At 41.9% G+C, this 20,429-nt stretch overlaps 1 protein-coding gene across 1 annotated transcript; it reads right to left on the bottom strand.

Moving 5' to 3' along the window:
• Positions 1 to 380: 380 nt before the first annotated feature.
• On the bottom strand, positions 381 to 19,933 carry cmtm4 (CKLF-like MARVEL transmembrane domain containing 4). Its single transcript, XM_071519688.1, has 4 exons — positions 19,086 to 19,933; positions 10,502 to 10,678; positions 4,938 to 5,036; positions 381 to 3,492 (listed from the first exon to the last, which is right to left on the bottom strand). Exons 1-4 carry the CDS (start codon positions 19,269 to 19,271, stop codon positions 3,328 to 3,330), a joined length of 627 nt encoding a protein of 208 aa, XP_071375789.1. The 5' UTR covers positions 19,272 to 19,933; the 3' UTR covers positions 381 to 3,327.
• Positions 19,934 to 20,429: the final 496 nt, after the last annotated feature.

Raw genomic sequence — 20,429 nt, 5'->3', positions numbered from 1 at the left:
TGCGCACATCTGCATTGCAAAATAGAATAACTTTGATTGATGATAATTAGTGTGTGACTTTAGTAGTGCAAGGAAATGAAGCTCATGTGCGCTCAAATTCCTTAAGTATGTGCATGTGTGTGTATTTCTGGGCAGAAGTTGCATGCATAGATATATTGAGTCACAGTCCTTTGCCATGTATACACAATTTGAAAAATGATCTTAACATCATGATGAAATCTGAGTACAACTCTATAAATGAGGCCCCTTGTTTAACTACTGTAGGTTAAAAATAAAATTTGTTCCACAAGAACGACATCTGGATTTCAGGGAAGAACTGTTCTGCCCTTTGTGCAAAAAAATATTTAAATAAAAATGGAACCATTTTCAATAATGTCCAAATCACTTTATTTAAATTGTCACTATAAACTATATTGATGTTGAATCTATAGAGAATGTTTTAAATACAAAAATACAGCGAAGTGCGGCATCATGCTGTACAAGACAAACCTTGTTGTAATCATTATCAAAGCACACAGAATTAAAAGCAAACAGAGGAGCATCTCACTGTAAAAGAAGCCATTTCTAATTTCACCCAAAAAGTCAGGCTGATCATATAGTTAATAGCACAATTGGGAAAATAGTGGTAGGCATTTCTTTTTTCCTCATAAATACAATTAGACCATAATATAGCATAAAGTTATACATAGGTTGCTAATGTCTTTTGACAAACTTAATGGTCACTTACAGAGCCACTTGTTTTTTTTAGGATATTAACAAATAGCATAATGCACTTGCATGATTTTTTTGCAAGATAAGCAGAGTTAGCTGTACAACTCGTAATATTGTTACACCACACAGAAACAATCAAATCCATCAATGTGAGAGACTGACATAAATACAAACATGTGATTGTCTATTCAAACAACTCCTTCAGTCACCGAACCTGGAGCGAAATAGTAATTGAACACAATATAAATTAATGAGAAAACATGAGAAGTGCTTGATTTATTAAGCGTGTGTTGTGCCCATTTTTGAGGCTGTTTAACTGTCTCGCAACACAAATCAAGCGCCCATCAATTTTAAACCATATTCACATACATTTCTGCCCCGGTTTGTCCTACATTATTAAAAGCTATCACTATCAGCTCATAAGAATCATTCCGTAATTGACAATTTGTAATGTTTCCTCACACACAAAGTCTTTGACATCAGGCCTTTCTCTTGGTCCACCGTAGTCACAAAGAATACATTTTAAACGAAGACCAGGAGATGGCGCTATACAGTCCATTTTAGAGTCTGCACAGATGAACAACCCTTACCCTAAGCCACATATACATACACCAGAGGTCTCAAACAATACATAAAACACACACACACACACTGAATGACACTGTAGTGTAGATACAATATATTAGAACAATGTAAGACACAAAAAATTAAGTCATTTCTTCCTTCTTCCTATCAACACACAAGCACAGATGTGATTTTTCAAGATTAAGCCTACAGTTTGTATGTCAAGTACACTGGCTGAAAAGAAAAACGATAAAGGAATGATAAGATATTTATGTCCTGTATTCCAAGATAAGTCGTATTAACAGCTGCATTGTGGGTTGGTAGAGGTTTGATAGCACATGAAGTGTGTGATAATACACTAAATACATATACAGACATTTTAATTCAATCTAATACAGGGTGAAAGCTATGACACTGATGCTCCTTGCGCTACATTCCCACCCTACTGTTCCCACCTTCACTTTACTCTTCTTTTTTTAATTTACTTGGATAGTTAACTCAAAAATATCAGTTCTCTATATTCTCTATGCCAATGATTAAGAAGGCATTAAGCAGTACAGCTTTCAGGTCGAGGCACCCTGTGATTTAATTTCAAATGGTCTTAAAAATCAAAGTTGGAAGGAGTTTGTCAATACCTGAGATATATAGACTAAGGGCACTGATCTTTACCAGGTCATCTGTGGATGTTTGTTTCCAAATGCACCACCTTACTGAGGTACTGCCACCATTCCTGTTACCTGAGGCCCTGGATATGTACATATTTAAACATATTGGACAATAATTATACCAATTGCCACCAAACATCACCTGTACCTGGCTGAAAGTGTTGTCCTAACTAACAAATACCTAAAAATTCTAATTTTGGAATGTGAATGTGGATATTTGTTGGGGGTGTAACAGACAAACTGAGATAAAATAGATGGAATGAAGCAGTTAATTAAGCAGCGTCTTAACAGACACTATAAAAGTGGCCATTCTTTTTTTTTTATTTTTTTTTTTATCTTTAATCTTTAATCTTAATAATTCTCCTGTAAGAGAATTCCTGATATTCTGAAGGCAGTCACAACATATTTTGGTCTCATAATTGCGTCAAACCTATAGACACACTGTATTGGAAAAAGACATCTATTCCTCATTTTAAATATTTCAACATATTGTTGTCATATCCCTCCTTATTGCAGTCAGACAGACCCTGTTTTGTTATATTTGCTGGCGGCAAAGGACTTTACAGTGGCTAAAAGTCACATGTTAAAGGCATTTATAGAACAGGGCAAAGGGGAAAAAACTCCATTCGTGTCAACATGTCTAATGTTTACAATAAAATATCTAGTGTCAGTCCCACTCATGTGTAGTAGCCAAAGGCTGATGTCAGTATCCAAGACAGAACAGTAAGTCTATGGAGCCACTTGGAGCGAGTCCTACTGTACTGCAGGTTATGTTGCTGGTCCAGCGGGCTCCTGGATCCATGATCACATTTATCTTCACAGACTTCACAGACAGCGGCTTGACATAAGCACATCATGCGATAGTTGACCTTCTATGACTCTGCTCCATTCACAGTTAAACGTACAACTTTCAGAAAGTCAACACCTACTTCAGACCAGGGGTCGATGCACAGTTATACTGGATGTCAGCCATTCTTTGGCTCCCTATGGAAGTCATCCTTCACACTGGTTTAGTAAAAGTTTTGTTGAATAAAAAGTGTTTCAGGGAACATCGTCATTCTCGACTTGACTCAACACAATTCAAACTTCAAATTGCACTTTGGAGTGTTTATGAGTGTCACCGTAGCCAGAATGCCTCGTAAACAAAGTCATAGTGCACATTTGTGGCTATGAAATAAGGATTTATTCAGTGACTGGACAGGCCGAAAGGGCAGGCAGTCGAAGGCCAAGTGTTATAATGAGAGAAGTCAAAGGGTGTGGTGAGCTTGAGATGGCTGCTCCACTCGATAATGAAACTCGATAGCATTTCGAAGGCAGAGTAGCGCCCCTCTCGGTCGGTTACTGGTAGTGTGTCTTCCCCTCAGTCGGTCTGATTGTCCTCCAGTCCTCACGCGAGCTCAGGTCGTGCCTCCATTTCTCCACGGGACGCCGTGCGCGCTCGCATGTACTCGCTGGTCTGAGCCGCCCCTTGACACCCGCTGCCACGGCGCCACCTCCGCACCGCCAGGAAGGTGTTCAGGCCATACACACCCGTCACCAGGAAGCCAAAGATCTGCATTCAAGGGAACACAGGAGGTACATTCAGTATGACCCTGTATCCATATGACGTCGTATAGGATGTATGCAGTATGATGTGTGTATATAGGTATATGATGCTGGATATAATGTAAAGCCCTTTGAGATGATTGTGATAAAGGTCTACATACGTAAATAAACAAGACTAGACTAGAATATGTCTCAGACACTAGAATGTGAGCACAATGTGGACATAAAAAACAGACATTTTCAAGTACTTAAATCAGAAATGATAACAACAACAATAATCTATACAGACTGATGACATGAGGAATCATGTCGGAATTGCACACTTCCTTATTGTGAAACAATATTAAAACGTAGACCTGTGTTCATTTGTACTTACTGAAAATTAGCTACTTTTTACTTTTAACAGCATATACAGTATATTTATACACACAAACACATTAACACACAAACACACACACACACACACACACACACACACACACAGCCAAAGAGCTGAGGGACTTCCCGGCTTAGTCTTCATCCTCAGCAGAACGTCCCTCCACCCACCTAGTACACACACACACTCTAATGTCAGAAAATGTGGGTTCAGGTTTAATTTGGCAGCTTTCCCCTAACTCAGCAAAGAAAGCATGTGATCCAATGCTGATAACAATTGAGGCAATGTTCCACAGGGGAGCAGCAGCAGTCAGAAAATTCAGTGATGTGGGCAGAGAGGCCGAACGATTCATCAGTTCAACCCGTCCCACAGGCAGCTCTGCTCACCCAGACACACATGATCCCAGTCAGGGGTCGTAATGAGACTGACAGGAGGTAAAGAGCTTCTCAGAAACTCTTCAAATGCATCCTTCCCTCTTTCTCCTGAGGTTGGTGTATTTTACACACATGCACGCATCCTTTGTTCAATATATATCAGTGATGTGATCTGATATGGCTCAACTGGATGACTTGATATGGTTGAGAAAATAACCAAACACATAAGGATCAGCAAGTGATTACTGGACATAATATTAACTTAAGAGAGGAAGGATGTATGCTTCATACCACTTTAAAGGGATAGTTTTTAATTGTTTTGACAACATCTATTTTTATTTTCTACTCACCTGTGATGCTGTCTACCAGCTAGTCTGCCATCGACTACGACCAAGTATCACTCCGCCGCACACAGGAACTTATACAGAGAACACTGGCCCAGCAAACAGTATGGGATTTAGTCATAGTCTGACTTCAAAATTGTGACATAATGGCTTGAATTCGGCAGGATAGACCGCTGTGGCATTATGTTCACTTTAGATGCACCGTGAAGTTTGTTTCTTTTGGAGATGAATGAAGTTTGACCCCGTTTACATCGAAAGTATCAACTTCCAATAGACAACAACTTCACAGGTGAGTAGAAAATAAGAGCAGATGTGAAAAATATGAAACAGAAGGGAGGGCTTCGTTCTGGCTACTCACCACTGCTGCTATTTCAGCTCCTGTGTTGTGGTTGATACAGGCCAACACCAGAGACGACAAGAAGAAGAAGAAGGTGCTGGCAGCAGTGTTGACCAGGTCCTACAGGAACACACACACACACACACACGCACACACACAAGATGACATTAAAGTCTGTTATGTTCTGAGGCAGTTGACATTTTTCAAACCTGTATTAGCCTAACATTCAGGCCAACATGCAGAGTCTGAGGTTGTGGACAGCATCACATCATGTCCAACAATCAAAGGCTTTGCTCTCACTCCCCCAGTGTTTCACTATGAGTTTAAAACTGCGGGCGGCAAAGAAGTCGATAGCACACACTTCAAAGCCACCTACCACCTTATATTACACACAAACACACATATAACCCCTCCTGCCACACACACACACACACACACACACACCACCAACTCACTAAAACCCCCGCCTTTTTACACATGGTTTTATATGGAGAGAGAGAAAGAGAGTGAGAGAAGATACTATTCTTTGATGTTTTGCACCTCTTTACTGCTTCACTCGTTACTCCTGTTTTCTCTGATACAAACCTCGCTCAGAACCCAGGAGGTCACATGACTAGAAGCGCAGCATGACTGGGGCACGGCCCTCGTGATCTGATGCGTGATTGTAATCAGTGCCGACATCATCTCATATGACACTCATACCATGGCCATGTCACAAACACAGAAACACACACACAAACACAACAAACACAACAAACACATACAAAACAGGCGACTCAGCAGGGCATAAAACTGTGATAATTTGTCGCCGATCCTGGGGTTTAATCAGTAATGTATTCAAGTGTAAACTGGCAAACTGGTACACTCCCACACACATGCCAACCCCAGCCATACACACACACACACACACACACACACACACACACACACACACAGGTTTCTATCTTGCCCAACTGGTTTAACAGGAAACTCATCCTGGTTCCATCCTCTCCGACTGCAATCACCCTTTGTATGCAGAGTTCCCTATTCTTCCCTCTGGTATCGGCTATAGGTTACCTACAATGAGAAGTAACTGATGCAAACACTCGTTTATCCCCAGTGCTATCAAACTACTTAATGGCCGTTCTTGAGGAATTCTGTTATCTATTCGCTTTTGACTGCTACAGTGTTTGAGTGATGAGTGAGTGAGGGTTTTGTTTTGCTTGTACTATGTTTTTATGTGTGTTGTTGTTGTTTGTGAGGAATTTTGCTGCAAGCCAAATTGCCCTCTGGGATTATAGTAAAGGCTGAACTGAACTGAAGTGTTCTTGTATGCAGCAAAGCTTTTTTAGATCCCAGATTCTCTCTAGATCCTAGATCCCATCACTTCTGTCCCTCCAGTTGACCTCCAGCCTCTCTCTGCTACAGTCATTCCCACATTCCACATCCTAGCCAGGCCAGCACTCTGTAAAACTTTAAATAACACACATTCACACACACACACACACACACACACACACACACACACACACACACACACACACACACTAACCCGAACCGCTGGCTCTCTGGCATAGTCATTATTATTGGCCTGTATCATTCACTTAGAATGTTCTCTCTATCTGTCCAGTTTCACAACATTGAACAAAACCTGCATGACTTGAAAATACAAATTTGCTTTTAAATGCTGTACTTAACACACTTCAGAATCTGTAATGTTGCATGTTTACATCTGTGTGGTTCTACTGTATGTCTCTGTTGTGTTCTCTGCTCAAGATAGAAGCTGGACGCACACATGGGATTGCAGCTAGGGAAACCCTTGAGGACAGGGCAGGACGCTTATTATAAAACCCATTCACTTGACAGTCACAGTCACACTGGGTCAGAAAGCTTCATGAGAGAAAACTTTCATTTCTGCAACCGATTCTATCTGAAAGGCAAATAAAAAAGGGTATGCAAGTATTTCATTTCTTCGTCTGCTGCTTGGGTGGCAACATTCAGCTGTTAAAACCAAGAAAGCTTTTATTGGATTCCAGTTGTAGGTAAAGTAAATACAATGTGAGAGAAGTGGTCTCTAGTCTGGACTGACGATAGATTAATCACTACAGCTAATAATAACCGCCCCCTCGCCTCTCTGTGTGTGGGTGTGCGTGTGTGTGTGTATGTGTGTGTTGGATAAGGCACAGAGACGTAGACCAAGTCTGGCAGAAAACAGGGGGTCAAACAAAAGAGGAGAATATAGTTGAGGCTTTCTAACACACACAAATGCATAAACAAATCCACAAATAGAAAACATAATCTGTGCCTCATGATGCAAACATATTTGAAACTTGACAAAGGGCAAAAAACAGGAATCTTCCTTCTTCTGATGCAGTATGCTTATTTGAAGTGTGCCTGCGTTATATTCACACTAGAACATTAATAAAGCAGCTGACCTAAATGAAGGCAGCCTGATGGGTTGATGGTCATACCCTACCATCCATGAAATAAAATATGAAGCCTGCTTTGTGTATGGCAGTTAGCTAATGTATTAGTTAGATATCAGACTTAAATAACAGTTTCCATTAGTGTACAGTAGGCCTGAATAGATGCTCTGACACTTGCGCTCTCTCTCTCTCTCTCTCTCTCTCTCTCTCTCTCTCAGCCAATTCATTCATGCATGAACTGTGATGAGACACCTTCTGTTCCACTGAGTCCACAACAAAATAACCTCCAGAATCCACTGGGTGCATTTCATACTGTTGCTGTATTTCTAAATGGAGAATAACAACATTGACTCTCTCTCTCTCTCTTTCTCTCTCTCCCCCCTCTCCCCTCTGGGTTGTGCATATGCTGGCCTGTGTGTGTCCTCAAGGCTGCCCCCTTTTCTGCACCGCCGCCCCTTGGCATGGAGTCGGTTATTTGGCTGCGCTGCTAACTGCTCAGGGAAACAATGGTGCCAGTTGTAGGACAAGGGATGGCCATCTAACAGTCGTGACAAAACATGAGCGGTTTGCACTGCAAGCACCAAGACAAGACAATGATTTCATGCCACCCAAACTAAACAGAAAGAGATGTACCAACTGGTTCTGCTTCATTTGTCCGGCTGAACATGCTCATCCACAGAAACTGGAACTAAACTCACTAGGAGTCACCAAGTGGGCTGTACAACAAGGCCCCAGGGCTCTGTTCATTTCCTGGTGGAAGGGAAAGGGGTGTGTGTGTGTGTGTGTGTGTGTGTGTGTGTGTGTGGAGGGGGGGGGGGCATTAGGTCCTATATTTCCCCTGCAGCACTGCCAAAGACATCATAGAGAGTGAATCCGAGAAGACGGGATCACATAGCACATAATTGTATGAACAAAACCCTCCTCCTGAGACTCTAAACCACATTATAAAACAACTCGCTCCACAGAGGGGCAATGTCAGCGTCAGTCCATGGTTTGGAGTTTGGAGAAAGACGGAGAGAGAGAGAGCAAAACGGTTAACAGTTGGTTAACACTCCAAAATGCTTACTCATGGCGAAATTCCCAGGGGCCCAACGTGACTGGAGCAGCTTTGAACTTGATAGACGTAAACACCATGGGGTACAGCCTACACTGTGGAGTGCAACCAAGCATGCTATGCTTGTTAGTTAGTGCTACAGTCTGGAGTCAGGAGAGAAAGGTATCTGGAAAGCAACACCAATGTCTTTCCTTCTCTTCACAGAACCTCGTTATTCAAAAAAGTGTACAGTGTGAGAAATGGTTGTCCTCCAAATACGAAAATAAAATCCTACAATATTTGCAGGCAAAAGTAGATGGATGGACTGTGCTTTTTTTTTTTTTTTTACGAAATATGAAGAAAGATTCAATATCTTTGTGCATAACAGCATGTTTCCAGCACCACCAACGAGCCAAACCGCAGCTCACCACAGTCTAGCTGCCTTAAAGTACAACCTCTTCTGTGAGCTTAATGGCACCCCACAATCAAACTTACTTCAACACACACACACACACACACACACACACACACACACGCACGCACACAAACAACCATACGCGCACATGCACACACCTACATATTTCTTTTAATACACATTATTACATAGACACATACATATATACATATTATACACCTGAGTGGAAAAATAATTAACGAGTCCGAGCTGAGATGAGAAAAGCCAGTGGGCCTCAGGAGAAAGGAAACACTGGCTGGTCTAGCGTCTCAGAAGAAGAATGCTGAACTAACAGGAGGATTTTAGATTACAACGAATGTATTGGTCACAGGTACCTGGTAAATGATCCTAAATCAGCACTCTTGCATCAAAAAAAAACTTGGAATACAGGCTCTGGCCTTTCCAAGACAATAAAAAGCTTTCATTTGGTTTAATTCTGCCAAAAGTAGAAGCCAAAGGCACACCCTCTCTTCATGTTTGAGGTGAAATACGCAGTACCAAGGATACCATAAAGCAATCTGATAGCTATGGTTGGATTTGGACCTCCGACTTCACATCCACTGCTTTACTAGGGTATGTAAGCTGTGTGGCCTCTGGAAATACAGTTAAAGCTGTTTTTCCACTCCTCTCTGTAAAAGATACTATGCTGCAGCCCAGAAAACACCAATGTGTGTATGTAGGCAAATACTAAAAGGCAACCAATATCTGCTGGAGGATACTCACCAGCTCATTTGCTTACAGCTGACATCGCACATCCTACCAACACTGGAGCTGCATTCCCTCCTAACCAGTTCCACACTCACTATAATCAGTTTCACTCATTACCTTCTGTCCTTTCTAAAGTGAAATGAGTTTAGCGCTCCCCTCATACTAAATGCAAGGGTTCAGTCAAGAATAGGGATGTAACATTCAGCTACAGTTCCATTTCATACATGGTACTGGGTTCATGGTTTGATATTATCGATATTATCACGATATTTTGAGCAAAATCTGAATGAAAACAATTATGCCTGACAAAATATCACTTTATGTTTCTGAGGGAAAACAAAAACAAAAGTGCAAATCGCACTTTTTAATGCCACCACCAACTTGAAATTTATGACCAATTTTATCCCCAAATAAGCCTGATGTGTAAAACAACAAACAAACAACAAAACATTCACATATATATCTGTGCAACTACTGGGGACATTTCTCAGTAAAAGTAGTGCAAAGAGAAACAGATATGTTTTTAAGACCTTTGAAATCATATTTCAATCACTATCTCAACATTTACCCATATACCAGCGACTGGAGTGTTTCATTGTGATGTGATTGTGAATGGTGCAGTGTAGTGTTACCTGTAAGGCAAGACTCTGTAAGCCTGCTGCCACATAGCAGCCTTAAAACTTGGCGAAGCGTTCTCAACTTCATCGTTGCATCGAGTCCATCTTGTTGCCATTCCATCAATACAGAAGTGTGGTGATTCAAACTAAAGCTTCCTAGCCTTATACTTTCTAGTGTTTGAACAATACAAAAGAGAAAAGACCATTCTGAATATAATTTCTTAGATATTAAACAACAGCTGAAATCGCAAACATTTTTTCCAACTCCAGGACGCACAGCCTTAAAATTCACCAAGGACCAATAAAATATCAATTAGGTTCTATGACACACTATTTGTCCTGAGAGCGGCCTGTGTGTGTGCACCTACCGTGAGGCTCCAGTTGACGTGGGGCACCTTGGTGTGCAGGTTAAGGCTGAAGATGAGGAGGAGGACTCCTGTCACCACGAAGGCACTGCAGCTGACAAACTCAAAGAAGTAGACCCCTCCACAGGGAGAACACATCATGATAGTCTCTATGCAGATGAATGCAATGAGTGATAGGACCTGGAGAGAGAGAGAGAGAGAGAGAGAGGGGGAGAGAGAGAGAGAGAGAGAAGCATCAATGGTTAATAGTAGAAGTGAAAGACATACAGTATAGTACAGCAATGGCAAACTAAAGAGCATAAACACTGAGTGATTTGAGGAGCAGTGATAAATAGGCCTATTATTTGCCTTTTGTTGAACAGACCCACATTCAAGCCTACACTTCTACACTGCACAATAGCTTGGTCAAAATATGAAATTGACATGTATTACAGGTCTCATTCATCCTAACAAGGACTCCGGTTTCCTCTAATGGGTTGAATCCATTCCCAGGCTCAGACCCTAATGTCTAGTGCCAGTCAACATGAAGAAGGCTGCATTACTGATTGGGCCAATTCAAAAGTGTGCGCTCTTGAATTGGATGGCGGGTAGCGTTTCTGTAAGAGGACTGGGTTAAACCAACCGCTCCGACTCCCTTTACACTCACCGCCATAAACTCACTCACCACATTGTACCAACATCCCCATCTGGCAATGGGCACTAATGTTACAGGTGTCCCGCATGTTAACAAAGACTCGAGCTTCCTCATGGTGTGAACCCCTTCACAGTCTTGAGCACTCAAATCCTGTGACAGCCATGCTACATATTGAGCCAATTCAAAAGCACACTCTTGAAACGCATTTTTACCACAGGAGTGAGTAAACTGTATTCCACATGCACAGGCAGTCTAAAAACCCTCTATTGATTCTTAATCTGTGGCTTAAACACTAGTGTTTATGAACTATATGAATACTTTCATAACCACATTTCCCATGGATAATGCTGTTCAGTTTAATTCAGACAGTTTTAGGATCACAAGAATGAGATTCTACCTTTCTTATTTTTAGTATCAGTGAGAGACAGAACATTTACCAAGAACTTAATATAAAAACTACAAAATAAATGTCTGCAGGCCGCTCACCGTGATATTTCTGCATGAAAGAATGAGGCTCTTTGAAGATAGTGCCCTTTCTACTGCTGTGTGAGTCAAGTCACTTTTCTAGCTTCCAGACGATATTGTTTGTTAGTACTGAAATACCACGCTGCCCGGATGATGGAGTGACTGTCCTATGAATAGACCAGAGACCTTGCGCCCATCTCATGAGTCTAGTCTAGCTCCTGGCTGCCTGCGATGATGCCTCCCTCCCGCCAACATCCATCACCAAACCACAGTATGGGAAGAATTCTGCTATTTAGGTGTTCTTCTGCCATCTAGCCCCCCACAAAACCACACGCAGATTACCAATTGGCTCGCAGTGGTCCGAGACCCGGAGACATAACAGAACCAAGAGAATGCCGCTGTGACATATTGCAGACCCGGTGCAGCCCAATCCAGACCGGTTTAGACCAGATCTGGTTGGTCTACCAGTGTGGGATAGGTTTGGCATTTAGTATTAAACATCGATAGGCTGTATACTGGCGGGTCTCGATTGAGGGATAATTGTGGGTCAGAGTGTGACAAATCAAAGTCTATGACATCGTTTTGAGCTTTCCCAAAGGCCACAACCACCAAGTGTCAAAAGTGTCATGGCTGACTACTCATCACAAATTGTGTGGCAAAGATTGCGAGGTTCAGCAAAATCATTCGCAGACTCACATTTCAATATGAAATGGTGTGAAGGCCATGACTGTATTTTGTCAGAGTTGGGGATTAAATGTGAGAAAAACGGTAACTGTAATTTGTTACAGTTCCCATCAAGCCCACCAACTCAGTGCAACACTTGCTCAGAGTGCACAAAAACTGTGACAACAGTAAAAGGCACAGTGTAAAGCTAATAACAAGCTACAGTAGCTAGTAATTTCCTACAGATCAAAGCATTGAAACTAAAAACAGGGCAGCAGGATGACCGTACCCTATAACCTTCCTAGTGGAGGACAGGCAAACAGAAAATTTCCCTATCATGATTAATAAAGTATTACATTATTATTCTAATTACTAAAACAAATCAGAACATAGAATTGAATTTAATCACTGAATTTACCAGACATAAGCACGTCTAGCTACAACGGATTAAAGGGAAAATGAAGCGAGCATGACATTCTCCTAGGTGGCCGTCACTGATACTGTTCAAGGTGATGATGTGAGCTCTCCTTCAGTTACAAGTTAAAGCACTTAGGAGTTCCTGAGAGTGCATTTTATCCCATAAATCCCCTTCCTGCAGTATAACTGTCACATCACTGCATCTACAGTATCGGGAAGTGGGGGGTGTTCGTGAAGTCATTTTAATGATCGGGACTGACATCACTCTGGAACATCTGATGGTCCCAAAATGGTGTCTAGTAGCTAGCTAGCCTGTATGATGGGCCCCATCCTCATGTGGATAAAAAAATCAAACAGCCTAGTAAGAAGTCAAATGGTACAAGTTTTACTAGCATTCCTTCTCTTTCAGAGCCCTACCTATAAGCCTCCTCTCAATAATTTAAATCCTTGGAAATGTTTTCCTTCCATAACAAGACAGACAAGGCAGATGCACTCAAACAAGCATAAACACACAGACACATATTGAACTGCATGCACTCCTTACAAAGCTGTCAGATTGCCTGTCTGCTATTGATATGCAGATTGAGTATGACAGCTATGGCCTGTGTGTGCGTGTGTGTGTGTGTGTGTGTGTGTGTGTGTGTGTGTGTGTGTGTGCATGTGTGCATGTGTATGTGTGTGTGCATGAAGCCTCCCAGTTGAAGAGGGTGTCAGAGGGACAATGATTTCCACAATATGTGACCAGAATATGCAGATTGGTCTCTCTTTCCATCTTCAATGTCACCTTCAGACAATGAAAAACTCAAAATGGCAGTACGGGCAATGAGTGCATTTGTCTGTTTATTGTCTGTTTGGATGAAGAGATTTAGGACACTGTTATTTGTGGCATCATGCATTTTTTCTTCACCTTGATTTGAGTCCTATTTTTATGGAAGTGAATCACCTGTCTTCTGCAGATAAAAGACTCTCTGAGGCAGTTGTGTCTGAAACTTTGAGTATTATGTATTAAGGGGATACAAAAACATGATCCACGCTAAAAAGTTTCAACACACACAAACTTTCTAAAGTTTTAACTGTGGGATTCTTTGTGAACCTGATAGAGATTTCCATTGCATCTGAAATCAATTTGAATCTAGCCCAGACAGTTGCATCTTGTTGCTTGACTGCTGAAATGATGCAACTGAAAACACACCTATGGACTCATTAACAGCAGACCCCATCCCCTCTCCCCTAGCCCTGGGCTGTTCAAGCCAACCTACCCTGCTTATCCAGTTTAATGAGCAGTGTGTACTGTTTCTGACAAGTACAGTGTTTGGGACTGGTGAACTGTCAGTGAGGAACTCCCCTGTTCATGATAGACTCTTTGTCCAATCCTTCAAATCTGTGGCTTCCAAACACATCAGCTAGCAACTCAGGGAAAACACTTAAAATGTCCACAGACAGTAACACATGAACACAGCATTTCGAGCAATCACTTGACTACCGACACACAGACAAAGACAGACATATGCACACTAAAAGAAAGGGCAGCTCTCTGTTGCAGACCTAGTAGACTGAAGTTCCATTTTGTGCAGCTGCTGAAGCCCCATTAGAGCATGTAGTTGGATAGCAGTCTGTCTGTGACTGTAATATAACCAAAAAGGTTACACCCAGACAGAAGTGGAGGGCTGCTTGGGCTGAAGGATGATGTCATGTCTCTTGATGAAAGCACGCTTTCCCCAGGTCCCTGTGCAGCAGGTGTCAGGCAGTAACAGGGGGCGGATAACAAAGCACCGTACTGGCTAATCTTGTAAGTAATGATTTCATGTCAACCTTGACCCCTCCACAACCTGTTCATCATGCATGCATAAGTGCATGACCAAGCACACAATCTCTCTCTCTCTCTCTCTCTCTCTCTCTCTCTCTCTCTCTCTCTCTCTCTCTCTCTCTCTCTCTCTCTCTCTCCTCTCTCTCTCTCTCTCTCTCTCTCTCACACACACACACACACACACACACATACACACACACACACATCTTCATCTTAGGGATTAAGAGCATTGTGAGTTGCCTGTAAAGGCCACTTGGAATCAGATCCCCTTCTTATACACCATCTGTTGGGCACAGAAAATTAATGGCAGAGAAAAAAAGCCTTCGCTATAGAGACTGCACAATGTAATGTGCTGCACTCCAAGTGCTGTGGGACCTCTTGCACAAAAAACTAAATGTTGAACATGCTTCATTTCAATTCTGCAGCCCACAGTCATCTTTGTGTTGGAGAAAAGTAGCCTATATGCAGGTTGTGTTTCCCCCAAGGTGTGTGTGTATGTGTGTGTGTGTGTGTGTGTGTGTGTGTGTGTGTGTGTGTCTGATTGCACGCATGCACAATGTTCTTGTTGTCTTTATGTCTCCCTAAAAGCTCAGAATAGATAATGTTTCAACCAGAACTGAACGGAGCACATGGCCCGTCTCTCTCAGGCAGGAAGTGCTCGCTGACATTTGGTAGCATCTGGTAACTTCATTACACTACATCCACAAGCTGCAAAAACGCCTTTTCATAATATTTAATTATCCCTTGTTAGAAGCCCACTGAAAAGAAAGCAACAGGACAAGTTTTGCTGACACAAATGAGCTGACATGTGGCTAACTAACAACTCCATCCTGAAGGCATGTCTCTAGGGCCGGTTGGAAAACAAAGAGAATTTGCTCGGTGTAATGTCAAGCATTACAACGTATCAGATTCCATGGATCAACTAACTGTCGGTGTAAAGTGGAAAAGCCTGAGGTGAATATCAGTTGGACTCTGTTGACCCAGTCACTGCGGAAAGACAAAAGCAGGCGCTGCTATCGGGACAGTGGACACACCCCACTCAGGTTTCATCCTACTGACACAAAAAGAGGGGGGCCTTTAACACTGCAGAACTAACCAATACAGGATCAGTAGCTGCACTTACCAAACCTTCCAATCCTTACAAATGTCCTTAACCTGCACATGCACCGTAAGAGTGACAAGGTGACTGAGCGTCTACACCGGTGCAAATGCAGTTTAGTGTTCTGGTGTGAAACAACTGCATGGAACTAGTAGCACTTAGCACCCTGGTCTCCATAGAGAGGAACACAGCTTTTCAGAGTAAACAGGGGTCAGTGCGACCTTTGGACTGCTTAGGTAACTACTACCTTAAAGCAAGGGCTGGGGTGTGGTGGGAACACAATAAACATTTACTAAGCAAAGTCATAAGGAAGTATGAACAAAGGCCAGAGAAGGTGGGTGAGACATTCAGCTCCACTAACTTTTGATTGACAACTGGCAAAAGTGACATTATCAAAAAAGCCCAACAGTTCAACCAGTATTTTATACAGTAATACTCCTCAGTCTTTCATGTGAGCAACAAAACATGTATGGTGTTTCCTAGCAGTTTAGATCAAACACAGCAAAGCAGCCGATACAAACTACTGTGTTAAAATCCAAGATGTACCATTTAGCATTAATGCTACTAATTGCTGAACACAGATGATCTATTAACAAGAGAACAACACAGATGACCAGCTGCCCTTAAAACTAATAACACTGGACACTGGAAACATTGGGCCCAATAACAACAGTAACTCCTTTGCATACTAGTATTTCCTGATTGAGCAGAGCCAACGTCTTCATGGGCATGTGGTCTACTTTTACATTACATGCAGTCAGCTTTACATTGCTGTCATATCAGCTCTGGAATCTCATCACATAGACTCAACTGAGACGGTGCGAGACGATTAGAGGACAGAGCAGTAAAAGTGCAGACGAATGGAGCTATTAAAGTTTGGCAGTGAGCCTTTTAGGCCTACTCTAAGATACTGAAAGTAAACATGGATGACATTCAAAGGTTCTGTCCTTGCTAGTGAAGTGGATGCATGACTAGGTCAAACTGGAAAGTTAATAAGCCTATCAGAACTGAACAAATTGAAAGTAAATAGAGTGTGTAAACACAGGATTAGTAAGGAGAACTGAAATACTACTTAACTACTAAAATTTGATTTACCTAAGTTGTACTTTATTACATTTTCCTGCACCTGTCTGCAAAATATTCCTGTGTATTTCTGCGCAAGGAGATCAGTATGCACTTTTTGGCAATATTTGCACTCTGTTTTATCATTGTTTTACAAACTGTATCTGCTAATTTGCAAAACTTGCAAAGCATTTTTATCTACAATTGTGTTATAATCTGCTCCTTGGTAGCATTCACAAACTGTTTTTATTCATAGCTGTTTCACATTCTGCACCTTTGCAACATTGACATTTATTTACTATTTTTTGTAGAGGTGGTAGGTGGTGCTAACTTTAGTTTTGATACCCAGGTTCACAATCACTCGTAGGTGTTGCAGGTTAAGAATGCCTCTTACATCATCATGTATGGGCAATGGTAAAACAATAAGGTAATTTTCTATCTTTGGGGGGCATTTTTCAGCTGTGGGGGTCCTCTGCAGCTAAAAGAATGTGAAATAAATGAAACACTGATGTATAATTGTCATGTGTTTATGTTTGTGCTTCCACTGAGCAGCCAAGTCATATATAATATTCTGCCCTATGCAATGAGACAGACGAAGACTGTGGATGTGAATCTTCCTCTTAATTCCCACCTGTCCTAGACGTCTCACACACTGACGACAGATGGCTTCCTGGACTACCTTCCCACATCCGCAGAGGTAAACATTACAGGTGTGCGCAACAGCACAGGCTCACTCTGTATGCTGTTCCCTCAGGCCGCTGGGTTGAATATGGTAAACACTCGCCCTCCCACGGCTGAAAACACTCTTGAAACACTACTGTTAAAAAAAAATTGAAAACACTTGAAATTGCTGCTGCCCTCCAAACATAACTGAATATATCTATCCAATCTCCTCCAATAACAACATACTAAACTGTACAATAGTGTATAGGGGTAAAATACTGTAGTCATATAAATAAATGCTTAAGTGTGTGTTAATAACTGGTTAAAACAGGAGGTAAGGAATCTAAGATGGTCATACACACCAAACACAACTGGAAGAGCTGTGAATGAGAAGCCAATGCTGAAATATACAGTATTTTCTAAAGCTTGGACTTTCAGTTTGCTTGTGCTGTCCGCAAACGTTGTTTGAGTTAATTGCTAGTTTCCTCAGTTTCATGGTTTTTCCTGTTGTGGACACAGTGCTCCATGTGTATGAGCATGCAGGCCCGTCTCTGAGCCGTTTGGCACCAGAACAAGAGAAAGGGCTCTGCTCTGGCCTGATAGATATTTCCTCCTCTGGTGAATTATCATAGCTTTGGGAGACCTCGCTTTGCTTTGTTGTTGTTTTTTCTCCCAGTCCAGACATCTGGTTTAGGTGTATTGGTTTAAAGCAACAGCAAAATATGTTTTTCCCTTGACTGCTATGTCCTGATGAAAAATGCTGAATATACAGATGAGCAACAATCTTGAACTCATCAGCTGATAAATTCATTACTTTAATAAATATGGTGTGATTACCATTTATCTGTGGTTGCTGGGACACTAAGAGGCACTAGGTGTGGTCTTGGGTAGACCTAAGATGTTGAAGTAACTTTTTAAACCATCACAATTAGTAAACATATTATAGGACTTTATAATCAGCGGTGGGACAGGGGGGAACACAGCGGGAAGTTGATTACAGATCTAGTACACTACAGGAATAGACCAATGTACCAAGGATAATACATTAACACTGACTCACACAGCTTTTGACAGAGGAACTAAGTTACCTACTGACACACCCACAAGTTTACACAAAACAACTATAGTCATTCTATAATACATTTCAGAAGGATACTATACAAATATCAGCACGTCTAAGTCCCAGTGGTACCATAGGATATAAAAAATACCATTAAGTATAATAAGGTCATTATAAACTCTGAGGATTAGACACTTAAATCCATATGATTTTTGTTAGGGCCATTCCTAGGAGTCTGCATAGGCAAATGCACACGTTTTGGCAACAAGCTTTGGAAAGCAGGGTAAACTGGTTATCCTGAAAAACATCACCCCTACCCTGCATAGGTCACTGGCCATGCTATTGTAAAGACGCCTATGGTGAAAGAGAAACTTCTGTTTGATCACAGTCAGAGATGTAGTGGAGGGTAAACCAACCTAAACTCAGTTTATCCACATTTTTATTTGAATGAATAGGGTTTACCCACCTTTTTAGGGTTGACAGAAATCTTTAGGATTTAAATGCTTAGTGCTTTCAAACCGCTGTAAATTATAAGAGGAAGGGGCTTTTAATGGAGCATAAATGAATGCATTTCTAAAATACTATTGATTTTTGTTCATTATTGGTGGTTGTTTGCCTTATGGTGACCACCGACTGGACGACATAGTTTTTACGCACCTTTATTCAGCCAATACATGAATTACCACTACATCACTGCACAGTCACACTGAAACTTACCACTTCAACCACCTTTAAAATCCCAAAGTAGGACTTGAGGTACTCCACGTCGCACCTTATCCCTCCCAAAACACTCCTTGAATGGACGGGCTCGGTGGTCGGCTGGTACGGACTGCTCGCCCCGGAGATCATGGAGGTGTTGGAGGCCTCGCCGTCAAAGCCCTCCGCCTCCTCGGTGGTCCTCATGATGATTTAGGACAGAAGCTTGATTTTGACCACGGGGGTTAACGGCATATAAAGCCAAACCTACACCGACGGATCGCCCAGATCTACGCCACGGCGCAGGTTATGTGACAGAAAGCACACTTTGTTCCATGCAGACTGGAAGTAGATGGAGAAAACAAACCAGACAATCCACTTTTCACAGCCTCCCCATGCGATCGCAACATAGGAAAAACAGCCGCGTTAGGTTATCTGAAACATTGTGCGCAGGAGCAACGCTGGAATCCCGTTTAATTTAATCCGCCGATTTGTTTCCCTCTCCTGGTTACAATCTTACTCCCAGATAACCTCACTTGTAACTCTGTTAGGTTCCCGAGGCGGGTCACTTGTTCGAGTCCCATGTAGTGTCACTTTACTATGGACGATTCTGGTTAGTTCAGCACCGGAAAAAAAAAACCTCTAAAGGGCTGCGTGCGTCCTCTGCGCGACCGATAAACATCCACCCATCACGGCCAGAAGAACCGAGAGAAAACCTTATTGTTTCCTATTGTAAACTTAGTTAGGCTCGTCTGTAGCGGCGTACAGTACGGCAGTCTACACCGTTTTACTCGCTATTGATGCAAAGCAGGCTTGTCTCCGCCCCCCCACAAGAAAACTGCACATTCTTGTGTAGGCTATGCACACGCTTTAAGTATTCCCAAATAGCTTGCAAAATGAATCCAGCCGGAACCACGCTGACTGAGCTCTGGTGCATTTTTTTCTCCTTCCCTTTCTCTTTCGACAACTGCTGTGGAAAAATAGTTGGCAATTACCACCATGCTTTCTCATCACGGGCTGTGCGTCGATATGCGTCTGCAGCCCACAGGTTACCTTCAGGCAGGCCTGTAACGGAAAATATTCCTGTAATTCCCATATTCCTGTAATATTCCTATAGGGACTTATAGAGTTTCTGCAGTTCTCAATAGCGAGTTTATGCCGCATTTTATAGTATTTTTTATTGTATTTTTTCATCTCTATCTCCTATCACTATAATATTCTTATATGCACGTAGTTTTTTTCTGTAATATTATCCTTCTAAAAAATATATTATTGCATTATTATAGGTCTTTATCGTTAAAGATGTGACAGTAGGGCAGGATGGCACTAATTAGGTCAAGTGGGAATTACAGAAGGCAATGTAGA

This window comes from Centroberyx affinis, unplaced genomic scaffold, assembly GCF_046629955.1.
Source record: "Centroberyx affinis isolate AG114_WGS23_722 - 3 ecotype Tasmania unplaced genomic scaffold, CSIRO-AGI_Caff_v1 ptg000722l_1, whole genome shotgun sequence".
NCBI lineage: Eukaryota > Metazoa > Chordata > Actinopteri > Beryciformes > Berycidae > Centroberyx > Centroberyx affinis.
This window is presented reverse-complemented; position numbering and strand designations above follow the sequence as displayed.